The sequence below is a fragment of the Takifugu rubripes genome, chromosome 1 (genome assembly GCF_901000725.2).
Source record: "Takifugu rubripes chromosome 1, fTakRub1.2, whole genome shotgun sequence".
NCBI classification, from domain to species: Eukaryota; Metazoa; Chordata; class Actinopteri; order Tetraodontiformes; family Tetraodontidae; genus Takifugu; species Takifugu rubripes.
In genome coordinates, this window is record NC_042285.1 from 827,104 (window position 1) to 839,170 (window position 12,067).

Here is a 12,067-nt window from a genome sequence, read left to right on the forward strand (position 1 = left end):
CTTTTCCTCACGTTAGATCCTACAGCGCCCCCTGTCGGCGCGGAGTATCACCGGACATTTGTGGCACTACAACACTATATGATTTATTACAAGTAATTTAACATTATATATATTTATATTTAGAGATCTATTCAAGAGTCTGGCTTCAGTCGTTGCTGCGTTTCTGTTCCGTTCTTGACAGGATTTTTATTACTCCACTTAGACTTGAGATTTTATATCACGTCCACAGTGTCCCCCCGCGGTGTTTGAGTGGCATCTGTCCAGCTTGTGCTAATACCCCCGTTCGTGTTATTGGATGGGTTTACTCCTATCGGGTGTGTTCAACAGTGCCTGTCCATCCTCTCCGCACTGCAGTCAGCACAACTCGCACATTTGGCGTAGGAAGGTCACGTTACGAAGCGGCTCGGCGCTCGGAGCACTGCGCAAAAAAAAACCCCACGGCCCGGATTTGTGCCTGACGTCATGTGGAGCCCCTGTGACAGGATCCAGCAACGAAATAGCACCGGGGATAGAAGAGATGTGGACGCGCACGTCACGGTTTTGTGACATATACTCAGCAGTAAAGTAAAACAAAGCGCGTCGCTCTAAGCTGGAGTGCGCGGTCACGGCGCACGGAGACGGAGCGCTTATCCGCTATTCCAGAGACGACAGCGGCTGTTTTCTGCCTCAAAAACGAGCCTCACCGCTGACCTCGGGCGGATAAACAGCCAGCGAGCAACCGCTAATCCAGTTCTGGACGCTCGTATTCACAGCGGGGCTCGGAGCCTGCGGAAATGGACCGGACAGCACCAACCGGATTAAATGAGAGGGAATAAAGGAGACGGAAGGCAGAACAAAGCGGAGCCGAAGTGTTATGATCGTTAACCTGGTGTGCTCTTTATGTTATTGGAAATGGGATCTTTGACGAGCAGACAGAACATAGGCGTGGAAGAAGTGGACATTCCGTCCAGTTCGGTGTACCGTTATCCACCGAAATCCGGTAAGCAGTCAAACAACAGGTCGGGCTGCAGCCGCGGAGGGGCCAGGGAGCCTCTCCGTGTGGCCCCCGGGGCATCGGTGCTGCCTGGGCACCGTGCTGGCACTTTAGAAGCTGCATTTCATGCTCTTCATCATCTCTTTCAAACGTATTAAGATTACCCTTACACACACTTTATGGGAGAAAATCTCAAATTTACTTTAGATTTATTCCGTCTTGATAGCTTTTAAGCTTTTAGCTGTACTGGCGTTATTCGGCATTTTTAGAGCTTCTAAAATAAAAATAAAAAAGCCTCAACCATGAGCTGTAGACGTTCAGCAGCATCCTTTAATCTGGGGATAAGTATGAACATCATGCTGGTCTTTATAAGAAGGATATTTAAAGATAAACTCAGTAAATATGTAAAATGATTTTGACCACATTGTCAGACCTGTTTTAAGGATTTAGTGTGAATTAGCTCATTGTTACCAAGAAATACCTCAGAGCAAAAGAGTTGGAGGTTTTCTTTACTTCTTAAAAACAAACTAAAGATTCTGGGCGCAGTCATGTATTGTTCTGTGGTCACAGCCAAGTTCACCTGAGTCAGCATCCTCGGGGGCTGTTGTCAGCCATAATCCCATATTGTTGAAACAGAATTTTATTGCTAAAGGTCATAACTTATAATCATTGCCAAGAGGTGAAGAATTTAATTGTGAACACCGTGTGTTCTGGTGCCATAACCTTTGCTCGTTGGTAATTTTATAAAGTTGTTTTATGCGTTTATGATCCAGGCCAGTCCAAGTCACAGGCTGACGTGCTTGTGGGGCAGTGGGAGGTCTGGAAGGTGGTGAACCTCATCCGTTCCTGTTCCTGGGAGCTGCTGACCAAGCTTCAGCCTCCCAGCTGCTGTAAATAATAACAAGTTAGTAAACACAGGCTGAACAAGGCTTTTTGGACCCATTTTCTGAGTTTATTTTGTAAGAACACAGATAAGATGGGTGGCGCCCGGCCATCGGACCTGTATTTACAGACTCTAAACTCAGCCTGTGATTTAACCACTGACGACTCAGCTGACCCCATGTTTGAGATCCAGCCCTTTGACTCAGCACTTGCAGCCTGTGTCTGGATAATGAAGCCAGCGATTAGTTTTATAGGACTATAAATGTTCGCCACCGACGATTTGTTGGGTGTTGTCAGGGCTTAAACCTTGTTGGTTCTGTAGCAATAATAAACACTTGACCCATTTATTTTGGATGGATCTGTCTTGCAGGGAGTTACTTCGCCAGCCATTTCATCATGGGTGGGGAGAAGTTTGATTCCACCCATCCAGAAGGTTACCTGTTCGGGGAGAACACAGACCTGAACTTCCTGGGCACCAGACCTGTGGCGGTAGGTCCAGAGGACTTCCACACAGTCAGACTATTAAGTCCCTTTATCATTTAAACAAACTACCCATCACAATTTGAGACCCTGTAATTGTTCATTCTTGTCAACAGTCTCTTCAAAGTTATATAAAAGACAATAAAAAGCCCAAATGCCAGTTTTCATAATTATAGGGGGATTTGGTGCACAGCAGCTGTGGCTCCTGCTGTTGTGTTTATATGTTTTTCAGATGGATTAAAATAAGTCTTTTTTTTGTCTCATCCTGTCAGAAGTGAACTGGACCGAGGGATTATTTGGCTGGTGCCACACAGGCAAATTAGAAAAGCACCTCAAACCCAAGCGGACACGCAGACATTTACCATAAAGCTGAGATGGAGAGAAGCTGTGAATTATTAATTATTATTTGAGCAAGTAGAGCTGACATGGAGAGAATCTTCCTTCTGTCTGTTTGTGTCTAGACTGGGGCTAAAATTAGGAGCACAGTTTTCCTCCAGATTATGTGGGAGTTTATAATCCCCCTGTGGGCTCAGGTTTTTTCCTTTGTATATGTGACACAAGCGTTATATAATCTGGTGTGGTTGTGAAGCAGATGGTGCAGTGGAATCATAAAACCAGCCCACAGCCGTTGCGCTCTTGGGCTGCTGCCACCGCAGAACAAACGCAGTCAGAAATGTGGTTAAATTTGGGGGTTTCCAGGAAACGCTTTGGGGAACAGAATTGATCCTTAGCCACAAAAATCACTTTAATAGCCCATAAAAGCCACCGTCCAGATCCACGGTTGCCTTCAGGTTCATGCTGTAAAGTTTTCTTCGTCTCTCAACAAATATTTGCGTCCTGCGGCGTTTGGATGAGTTATTTCGTCTTTTCTTAAAGTGAACACTTTAATCAGTTTCTGCATTTATTTTATCATCTTTCTGAAGCTTGCAGACTTTGACTCTGACGTCTCCTGAGCATCAATGAGGCCTCCTGTGCTCCCTTTAATGAATGCTTCCGTTCATCCCGCGTTCACTCCTCAGCATGTGTTTGTTTGTGCACGGCGCTGAATATGGACCCATTCATAGCTCACAGAAACACACATATGCTCAGACAGATGAGGGTTTGTAGCTTCCAACCACATCCTGCATGTGACCCTCAAACCAGCCCCACTCTTTTACGCCCCGTCAGCGGCTGCGCGGCGAGTTTCAACGTTGTCTGTGATGGATCCAGCTGGTTTCAGGGAAAAGGAAGGAAGGAAGTGGATGCTCACCTGGTCCCTATTGTCACCTTTAAATAAAAACAAAGCTCCGTTTGATCTGAGAGTGTTTTACAATCTGCAACGCGTTCCAAACTCCGACCTCGTCCCCGTGTGACGACTCAGCATCTGTCGGCACAGATCTCTGTGAGGAACGTCGGCATGACAGACTAATGCTGGTAAACGTGTGTTTTCACGTCTGTCTCTTTTGTAGTTCCCTTACGCAGCGCCCCCTCCTCAGGAGCCGGTAAAGACGCTACGAAGCCTTATAAACATCCGTAAGGACACGCTGCGACTTGTACGGTGGGGCCCTCCTTCACTCTAAACACACGTCTCTGCTGTTTCAGCCAGAACTGTAGATTTCATTAGAATCCTTTAAAACATCCTCTCAACCTGTGTAGTGAAGCACAAACACGGTACCTTTAATCTAACCTCACGTTGCCAGGTGTTGAAAAGCTCCTTGACCTTCTCGTGTAGATGCAGCGAGGACCTGAAGCTGCCGGGTGAGGAGGCTGCGGGGAAGAACAGGGCCTGCTACAATATTGAGTTCACCTTTGACGCCGACACACAGGTGGCCGTCACAATCTACTACCAGGCCATAGAAGAGTTTCACAACGGTGTGCCAGTGTAAGTGTCGGCAGGGTTAAGTGTGTGTGTGTGATGTACGGTGTGTGTACATGGACTGACTAATAATTGCATCCTCAGGAAATCGCCACATCTGCCACCACTTAATAATAACAAGTCCTAAATAATATTTTAAATGCTTAACTTTGAACAGAGTTTATACGTTTTCCATTGAATAACATTGTTTTCATGTCTTATATAACAGCCGACTTGCTGATTAGGTGTAGAAGCTTGCATTAAAGTGTGTGTGTGTGTGTGTGCGTGTGTGCGTGTGTGCGTGTGTGTGTGTGTGTGTGTGTGTGTGCGTGTGTGTGTGTGCGTGTGTGTGTGTGTGTGTGCGTGTGTGTGTCCTGCAGCTACCTGCCTCAGGACAGCTCTCTGCAGTCTGAGACGGTGCACTTCAAGCGGGGAGTGAGCCAGCAGTTCTGTCTGCCCTCACACACCGTCAACCTGAGCGAGTGGGCCGAGGACGAGGTCGGTTCTGTCTCCTACCAGCTGCAGCTTCACGTCTCTTTTGTCTCCTCACCTTCCTTTGGTCTCCTCTCAGCTGCTGTTTGACATGGACAAAGAGATCTTCCCCATGGTGATCCAGGCCGTGGTAGCAGAGGGGGAAGGTGAGTCCTGGATGGATCAGCTGGTGTTGGAAGTGACATTGCAGAATTTGATGACGGCCATTTTCTGAATCTGTAGAACATCTGGGCCACTCTCACATCCTGTTGGCTACATTTGAAAAGGTAAGAAAGCTTCCTGAGTTTATATTGGATTCTCCCCGAGTCGGGTTTGTTCAGAGAAACAACGAAGGAAGAGAATAAAACCGTGAGCTGGAACCAACACCAGAACACCAGACCATCAGAACATGGCGTCCAGCACACGTCTCACATCAGCATCTCCTCACCCTCGTCATGCAAGTGAATGCTTGATTTAATGTTGCTCTCCTTCTCAGCATATGGACGGGAGCTACTGCGTGAAGCCTCTGAAGCAGAAACAAGTGGTGAATATTTGCTCCTCCTCCTTCCTTCCTTCCTCCTTCTCTGCAGTTTTTTCCTTTTGAAGACGCATCAAAGCCTAATTTCCCGTCTCTTGCTGCGGCTTTCTTTCATCCCTTCCTCCTCTGCAGGTGGATGGCGTGAGCTACCTGCTGCAGGAGATCTATGGGATAGAAAACAAATACAACAGCCAGGAATCAAAGGTAAACATCAGTCTGGCTGCTAAATAATAAACGAGCTTTCTTCTGCCCGCTTGTGTTGACACAGAAATTCTCATTCCCACAGGTCGCCGATGATGAGATTAGCGACAACAGCGCCGAGTGCGTGGTGTGTTTATCGGATGTGCGAGACACGCTCATCCTGCCCTGCAGGCACCTGTGTCTCTGCAACGCCTGTGCAGACACGCTGCGCTACCAGGCCAACTGCTGCCCCATCTGCAGACTGCGTGAGTTCCCAACGGGCAGGGAGCCTTTTCCAGCCGCTGCCGCTGTTCCCAGGAGCCAAACGGAGCGGCCGCTTCCGTCCTTCTCTGCTAACGTCGGGTTTTAAATTCCCCTGCAGCTTTCAGAGCGCTGCTGCAGATCCGAGCCATGAGGAAGAAGCTCAGTCCCATTTCGCCGAGCAGCTTCAACCCCGTCATCACTTCGCAGACGTCTGACTCGGAGGAACACTCGGTGAGAAGGAAACAGCCCCCGGAAAATCTGCTGAATGCGCGTAAACTAACGAGCGCGCTGTCCCGTCCCGGCCCCCAGGCGTCCGAGCACATCCCTCCCGGCTACGAAGCCGTGTCTCTCCTGGAGGCGCTGAACGGCCCCCTCAACACCTCCTCGGTGGCGCCCCCTCCTCTCCACTCCGGTCCCAGCCACGTTTCGGGGGCGCTGCCCCCCTACAGCAGCGAGCCACACCCGGCCCCAGCACGCTCCCTCTCCCCCCTCGACCACTCCAACTCCAGTCAGGGACTCAAACTCAAGAAGAGTGGTTCCAAGTGAGTCCCACCTCAGCTCAGGACCTTAGAAATGCCCCTGAAATGTGTCTAAACTGGGAGAGAAACACAAATCTGCCTCATTCATTATGAATCTACTTATATAACATGCTGAAAAATTGATGTTTTAAGATTAACATTTAAAATCCACATTCGTTTTTCAGAATGAATCCACAAACATTGTAAACGGTTGCTAATCAACGTGATTTAGGTTTTATTATTTCTTGAATAATCACTCAGAATCTGGTTTAACTCGATATATATTATATCATTAGCGTATCTGCATTCATTAGTCTAATTGTTCTCACTAGCTGGGGTTAAAAAACATTCAGGCACTTGACATGGTCAGAAATAAACTTGATGGCATCTTTTATCCCGCTCCGTGACCTTGTTTCAGGTCTCTTTCCCAGAATTCCTCAGTGCTTCCTGAGGAGGAGGATGAGAAGTCCTGCAGTGAATCAGAAGCCTTTCAGCAGAAGCTCAGTGTGGACAAACAGGAGGTTCGTGTGTGTGACCGCTTTCTTTTTAAATCTCATCGTCAGTTCTTTTTAAAGGACACGGGTGTGTACATGTGTGTACGCGCGTGTGTGTGTGTGTGTGTGTGTGCGTGTGTGTGTGTGTGTGTGTGTGTTCAGAGGACCATCTGCTGTTGTCAGCTTGTCACTTTCTGCTGCGTTGGTTGTTTTCACAGAGCGGAGTGACCCCAGACAGCGAGAACTTGACCTTGTCCTCGTCTGGAGCCATCGACCAGTCATCCTGCACTGGGACGCCGCTCTCCTCCACTATCACCTCCCCTGAAGGTGCACACACACCCCCACACACACACACACACTCACACACACAGTTGTTATTGGTTGGTTTCGCCAACAGCGCTAATAGCAACATTAGCTCCACAAAGATTTTTTGAGGTTTGCGGCTTTTCTCCAGTTGAAACCAACTTAAAAACCAGTGAAATATGATGCGTTTGACAGAGAACAGACGTCTTATGTTCTAGTTTTGTGAAGAATCAGGATTTATCTATGAATTTTGGACATTTTCCCTGGCATCCAGCCAGAAGAAGCCTGGGTTGTGTAATGTCAGCGTCGGACCCTGATGTGTATCTCCGTGTGTCTGCCAGACCCTGTGAGCAGCAGCCTGGTCCAGTCAGTGATGTCCATGGCCTCGTCTCACTCGCAGCACTCCCACATCAGCACTGACACCATGTCCTCCATGTCAGGGTCTTACCTGGCCGGAGTGGAAGGCGAGCCCGGGGCCGACGATGGAGGTGACGTGGAGGCCGAGGAGGAGAACCAGGACGCCTTCATGGAGAGCCGAGGACCATCGCAGCAGGACGGGGTGAGGAGTCTTGTTATCCAGGCAGGTTTCTCTCACGTATTCCACCCCCTCACTGGGTTTTTGGCTCTGTTTCCCCCAGGAGTTTTCCCAGGAGCCAAAGGGAAACAACTATTCCCTGGCTGTAGAGGAGCGGGATTCAGAGGTGACGAACACGCCGACGTTGATCACGCTGTCTTCATCTGAAGGTTTAGAGCCACATTTGTGTTTTCTTTAGGGAAACGATGTCACCGAAGACGACTGCTCGTCCCCGTCTAACGGCAAAGGTACATGGTCACCGTCTTTCACCTGCTAAAATCCATCTTTGTCCCTTTGGTCACCTACCAGCTCTGCCTGGCAACCATTCAATCAGCTTCAGGACCATCGAGAGCAAAAATGTCCTCATTTTTGCCTTCATCAGGACCAGCAGCACACGTCTCTCAGCATTCTGGTCACTAACATAAACAGCGTGGCCACAATGCAGAAACCAAACGCCTCCCTGACTCAGCTGACAGTCGATCATTCCAGGGACTATAATGTCCAAGTTGTCCACACTTTACAGCCAGTGTCTCCTAACTGATCAATTCCACAAGCACTTATTGTGCAATTAACGTTTCCATCGGCTGATTGGGCCACAAAACCCTTCATTTAAGATAGGAAATGAGCAGACAAAGGGCTTCCTCTGCTGTCTAGATGAGGGTTTGATACATTAATAGCCTCCATTCAGCATGATTAGCACATCTATGTTAACGTGTGAGGGCTTGTTGGTGCTCTAAACATTTGTGTATAAAGGCCACAATTATAGACTCATAAAAAATGGATACTTTTATCATAGTGCAAGTCAAACCTTCTCCGTGTGTGTGTGTGTATGTGTGAGTGTGTGTGTGTGTGTGTGAGGCTGAGGAGAGTTTTGAATATTAAAGTGTTTGTAGTGATTCATTAAACAGGGACACAAAAGGAAACAAGGTCACTTTCATTAGACTTCAGTATCAGACAGGGAAATTAGATTGCTGTGAGTGTGTGTGAGTGTGAGTGTGTGAGTGTGTGTGTGTGTGTGTGTGTGTGCGTGCGCCATATTGAAGCAGTCTGAGTACCTGTTGCGTTGATGAATGACCTTTCAGAGATGAGGGGGCTTATGCTGCCTGATGTCTCCTCTCAGTGTGTCACACGCACACACGCACACACACATAGAACTCATTATTATTTTAAAATTCTTAGCTCGTTACCATCTTGGTCTTTAAAATGACCGTTATTTTAATTACTGCCTTCCCAGCATGAACTCCACCCCGCCCCCCCAGACACACACACACACACACACGCACGCACGACTTCTCCTGCTGTGCCTGGCTGCTCTTGTTTGACCTTTGCCCTCGCTTGCAGGTGGGCGGAGCAGGTGTCCAGAGCTGGTCAATAACAATCAGGGCGTGGCCCTCTGTGACACGCCCTCTATGGGGCTGGATAATGAGCAGGCTCCCGACAGCCGATTCGCCGGTGAGTGAACGCGGACCCTCTGAGGCCCAGCAGAGCGTTTCTGATCTTAACTTCATGTTCAGAGGCAGAGGGCTTTTATTTTGGGGCATTTGGCCAGCAGAGACGAGCTGTTTCTCTGCCCAGCATGAAGATCTGGAGCCCTTCTTCTCTTCACGCCACCCTCCGTGGTCATTGCCCCTCCCTATTTATCTCCACTCTGTCTTTGTGTGGTTCCCCGCATGCTGTGTGTTGGCTGTGTGAGCGTCTGTTCCATCCCATAGTTGAGGTTCAGCCCTGAGCTGCTTTGCATTAACATCTGCAGAGTCATTCTGGCTCCCTCCATCTTCCCTCCTCTCCTCTCCTCCTCTCCTCCACTGCTTCCTAACACTCTTTTTGTGACCGTCTGAGTGCTCAGATATCAGTTTTCATGTGTGTGATCTTGCCCCCCTCTTAACGCTGCATCATTTCCCCTCTGAAACCTGTTTTACGACCTTTGTGTCTTTGACCTCGTGACCTTTTTCTCTATCTGTGGTGTAAACGTGTTCTGTCTCTGTTTCTCTCCCTTTTCCATCACTCCCTTCTTCTTATCCCGGACATTTTCCTTCCTCCTCTCCCTCCATTTCTCCTCCGTTTTCTCGCCTTCTTTTGGACGGACAGATGAGGAGTCGTGCCCAGTGCACATTGAGGACTAGGTATGGAGTCACGGTCAGACGCCAGACGGGCCACCAGGGATATTTTACGATATTTTCTTTATTATTTTGAGTTGGTTTTTTTAGTTCTGCATCAGTTGTTGTTGTGTGAATTGATTCATCATTTATAATTAGCTGTTTTTCTTCCTCCTTTTATTATAACTTCTGTTTTTATTTAATACATTTCTGCTTGAGATGAGTTTTTAATTGATCGTATTCTCTGTCCTTAATTGGAGCTAAAGAAGAAAACATGATATTTTATAAACAAGCAGAGTTTTACATGTCAGATTAAGAGTAGTCACTCCAGAAGACACTGGTGCCGGTTCCGTGACGGTTCCGTGACGGTTCCGTGACGGTTCCGTGACCGCTGCCTCTCGTCTCTACAGGTCTGATGTATCTCGGGGGCTTCAGGTCAGCGTTGGAGCCCCATCCCAACCGCACCTCCAGCAGCAACATCAACCTGGAGGAGCCGAGGCTGGGAACCAGGGACGGCCAGAGTCCTCAAGATTCCCGTCGTGGACCATTCATTGTGTAACACACTTTAAACACAGCCACACACACACACGTGCGGGTGCACACACACACACACACACAGTCTTCTCTTTCTTACCTGCCGTCTTGCGCTGCATCACTGGATGCCGTCCTCACTGAACAGGGAAACCAAACCACCTCCTCCGTCAGTCCCAGGATCCCGGGGGGGGGACGCAGCAGCATCAGTCCGTCATCTGTGCACTTTTCTATGTGTATTTTTTCTGTGAGCTAATGTGGGGGGATGATTAGCCTGTTGTTATTTATTACCTGTAGGCCGGACAATGAGCGTTTGTCTTGTGACGCCGCTGCTCCTTCCTCTCTTCTATTACCAGCCAAACAGTCAGGGGCTAATGTGATCGGCAATCGGATTTATTACTCCTCCTTCGCCTCGGTTCAATAGTCGACGTTGAACGAGTGGTCGGACACGACTCACACGTCAGCTCACGCCAGACTTACAAACCCGCGCTGGATCCTGTCCCCAGATCAGGGAGCTCCCGCCTCGACTTCGCATGCAGCTTTTTTTTTTTGTCTTTCTTGGACTTCAAACATCTCTAGAGTCGCCAACAGGCAGGTAAAATGGCGGACAGACAGTGGCCGACATGGACCTGCAGCAAAAAGGTGACAGGAGGTGGATCTCAAAAGAATGTTCATGCCATTTGAGTCATCAGCTAACTGAGGTTAATGTAAACATGAACGCGGATGACTCGAGAAGGTCTCAACAGCGAGGCCTTTAGATTACCCTCTGGTGGTTGGCTGTGGTAAAGGACTCATCCCAACGCCACCTGTGGCTTCGGTTCACGTCCCCACCTGTTCACCTTTCAGACACACAGGTGGGAAATCAGTATTGCAAATGACATCAGCACCACGAGGCGGCAGCGGTCCAGATGCGGGGGTCTCACTTTGGAGCAAGTGAAGAATGTTCAGCGTATCATTTATGTCAGTAGAGGTAAACCTGTCTCTCTCTCTCTCTCTCTCACACACACACACACACACGCATGTCAGTATCATCTCAGTGCAACAAGAACTCAACAGACACCATCAAGCAATAAAGATGCCAAAGCTGCATCAGTTCCTTTGCTCCTGCCGGAGGATCCACGGAGACGCTTCTTCCTTTACGCTCTGCATACTGGAAGGATTTATAGTCAGAGCAACATGCTGTCAGACACACTCTCATCACCTGAGGCCCTTTTCCCTTCTTTCATGGAGCTTTTAGTTGATTTTGTTTTAGATAAGCTGGATGTGTAGCTCGCCTGTCGTCAGTGTTTTCTGTTTCTGTGTTATGATTTGTTGTAAAACACTGTGTTTAAATAGAATGTGGATGAAGATGACATGTGAAAAAAAGTTAAGGTTTACAATCTTGCACACACACACACACACACACACACACACATGCATTTTCATGTGACAAAAAGGGATGTTATCAACATTGAATGCACTATTAGCTGTTTCCTAGACAACATCGTTGTTGGTGCATGAGGGGATGAGTGAGCATGTTAGTCTAGGTCAGTCTGCACCCTCCTATAGAATACTTGAAGAATCACTACACACGTGAGGCTGTAACATATCCTTCCTCAGTCTTAGATATTAGGGTATGTATGGGTTGCTGGCTCCCTGCACCCCTGTCCTGAACTGTTCTGGTCTAAACTGCACTACTACACTATATCCAAGCTGCGAACAGTCATGTGATCATTTATGAATGTGTCGTCGTGCCTCTCATGGGCACCGCTCACCAGTGAGGTATCAAAAGGAACGGGCCTGGTCCGTCTTTTCTAGAACTGAGTGTCAAAAAAATGTCAAATGGACAATAAAGTTTTTGCATCTATCAGCCACTGACGAGAGATTGTGTGTTTGTTTGAATGGGGGGGGTGGGTGGTGGTGATGGGGGGGGTGGATGGGGGGGGGTCA

The 12,067-nt window shown here is 48.2% G+C and overlaps 1 protein-coding gene across 3 annotated transcripts; it reads left to right on the forward strand.

Annotated features, from left to right (window-relative positions):
• The first annotated feature begins 140 nt into the window (after positions 1-140).
• On the forward strand, positions 141-11,993 carry rnf157 (ring finger protein 157). Of its 3 annotated transcripts, XM_029833333.1 has the most exons (20): positions 142-979; positions 2,226-2,344; positions 3,784-3,872; positions 4,047-4,196; positions 4,550-4,667; positions 4,741-4,807; positions 4,884-4,927; positions 5,137-5,184; positions 5,311-5,382; positions 5,465-5,624; positions 5,741-5,853; positions 5,932-6,164; positions 6,559-6,661; positions 6,853-6,961; positions 7,279-7,496; positions 7,576-7,638; positions 7,711-7,759; positions 8,853-8,963; positions 9,600-9,634; positions 10,018-10,157. In XM_029833333.1, the coding sequence occupies exons 1-19, from the start codon at positions 880-882 to the stop codon at positions 9,632-9,634; spliced, it is 2,001 nt and encodes a 666-aa protein (XP_029689193.1). In that variant the 5' UTR covers positions 142-879; the 3' UTR covers positions 10,018-10,157. The 3 variants fall into 3 exon arrangements, with proteins under 3 accessions (XP_029689189.1, XP_029689193.1, XP_029689180.1); XM_029833329.1 differs by lacking the exon at positions 9,600-9,634 and having other exon boundaries at positions 141-979; positions 7,378-7,496; positions 10,018-11,993; XM_029833320.1 differs by lacking the exon at positions 9,600-9,634 and having other exon boundaries at positions 10,018-11,993.
• The last annotated feature ends 74 nt before the right edge of the window (positions 11,994-12,067 follow it).

Bases quoted from the DNA above. Each gene is read 5' to 3' on its own strand.
- rnf157 (XM_029833320.1), top strand. From the start codon at position 880: ATGTTATTGGAAATGGGATCTTTGACGAGCAGACAGAACATAGGCGTG. The intron at 4,808-4,883 runs GTGAGTCCTGGA...CTGAATCTGTAG, and splicing joins CGTGGTAGCAGAGGGGGAAG to AACATCTGGGCCACTCTCAC. The intron at 6,165-6,558 runs GTGAGTCCCACC...ACCTTGTTTCAG, and splicing joins CTCAAGAAGAGTGGTTCCAA to GTCTCTTTCCCAGAATTCCT.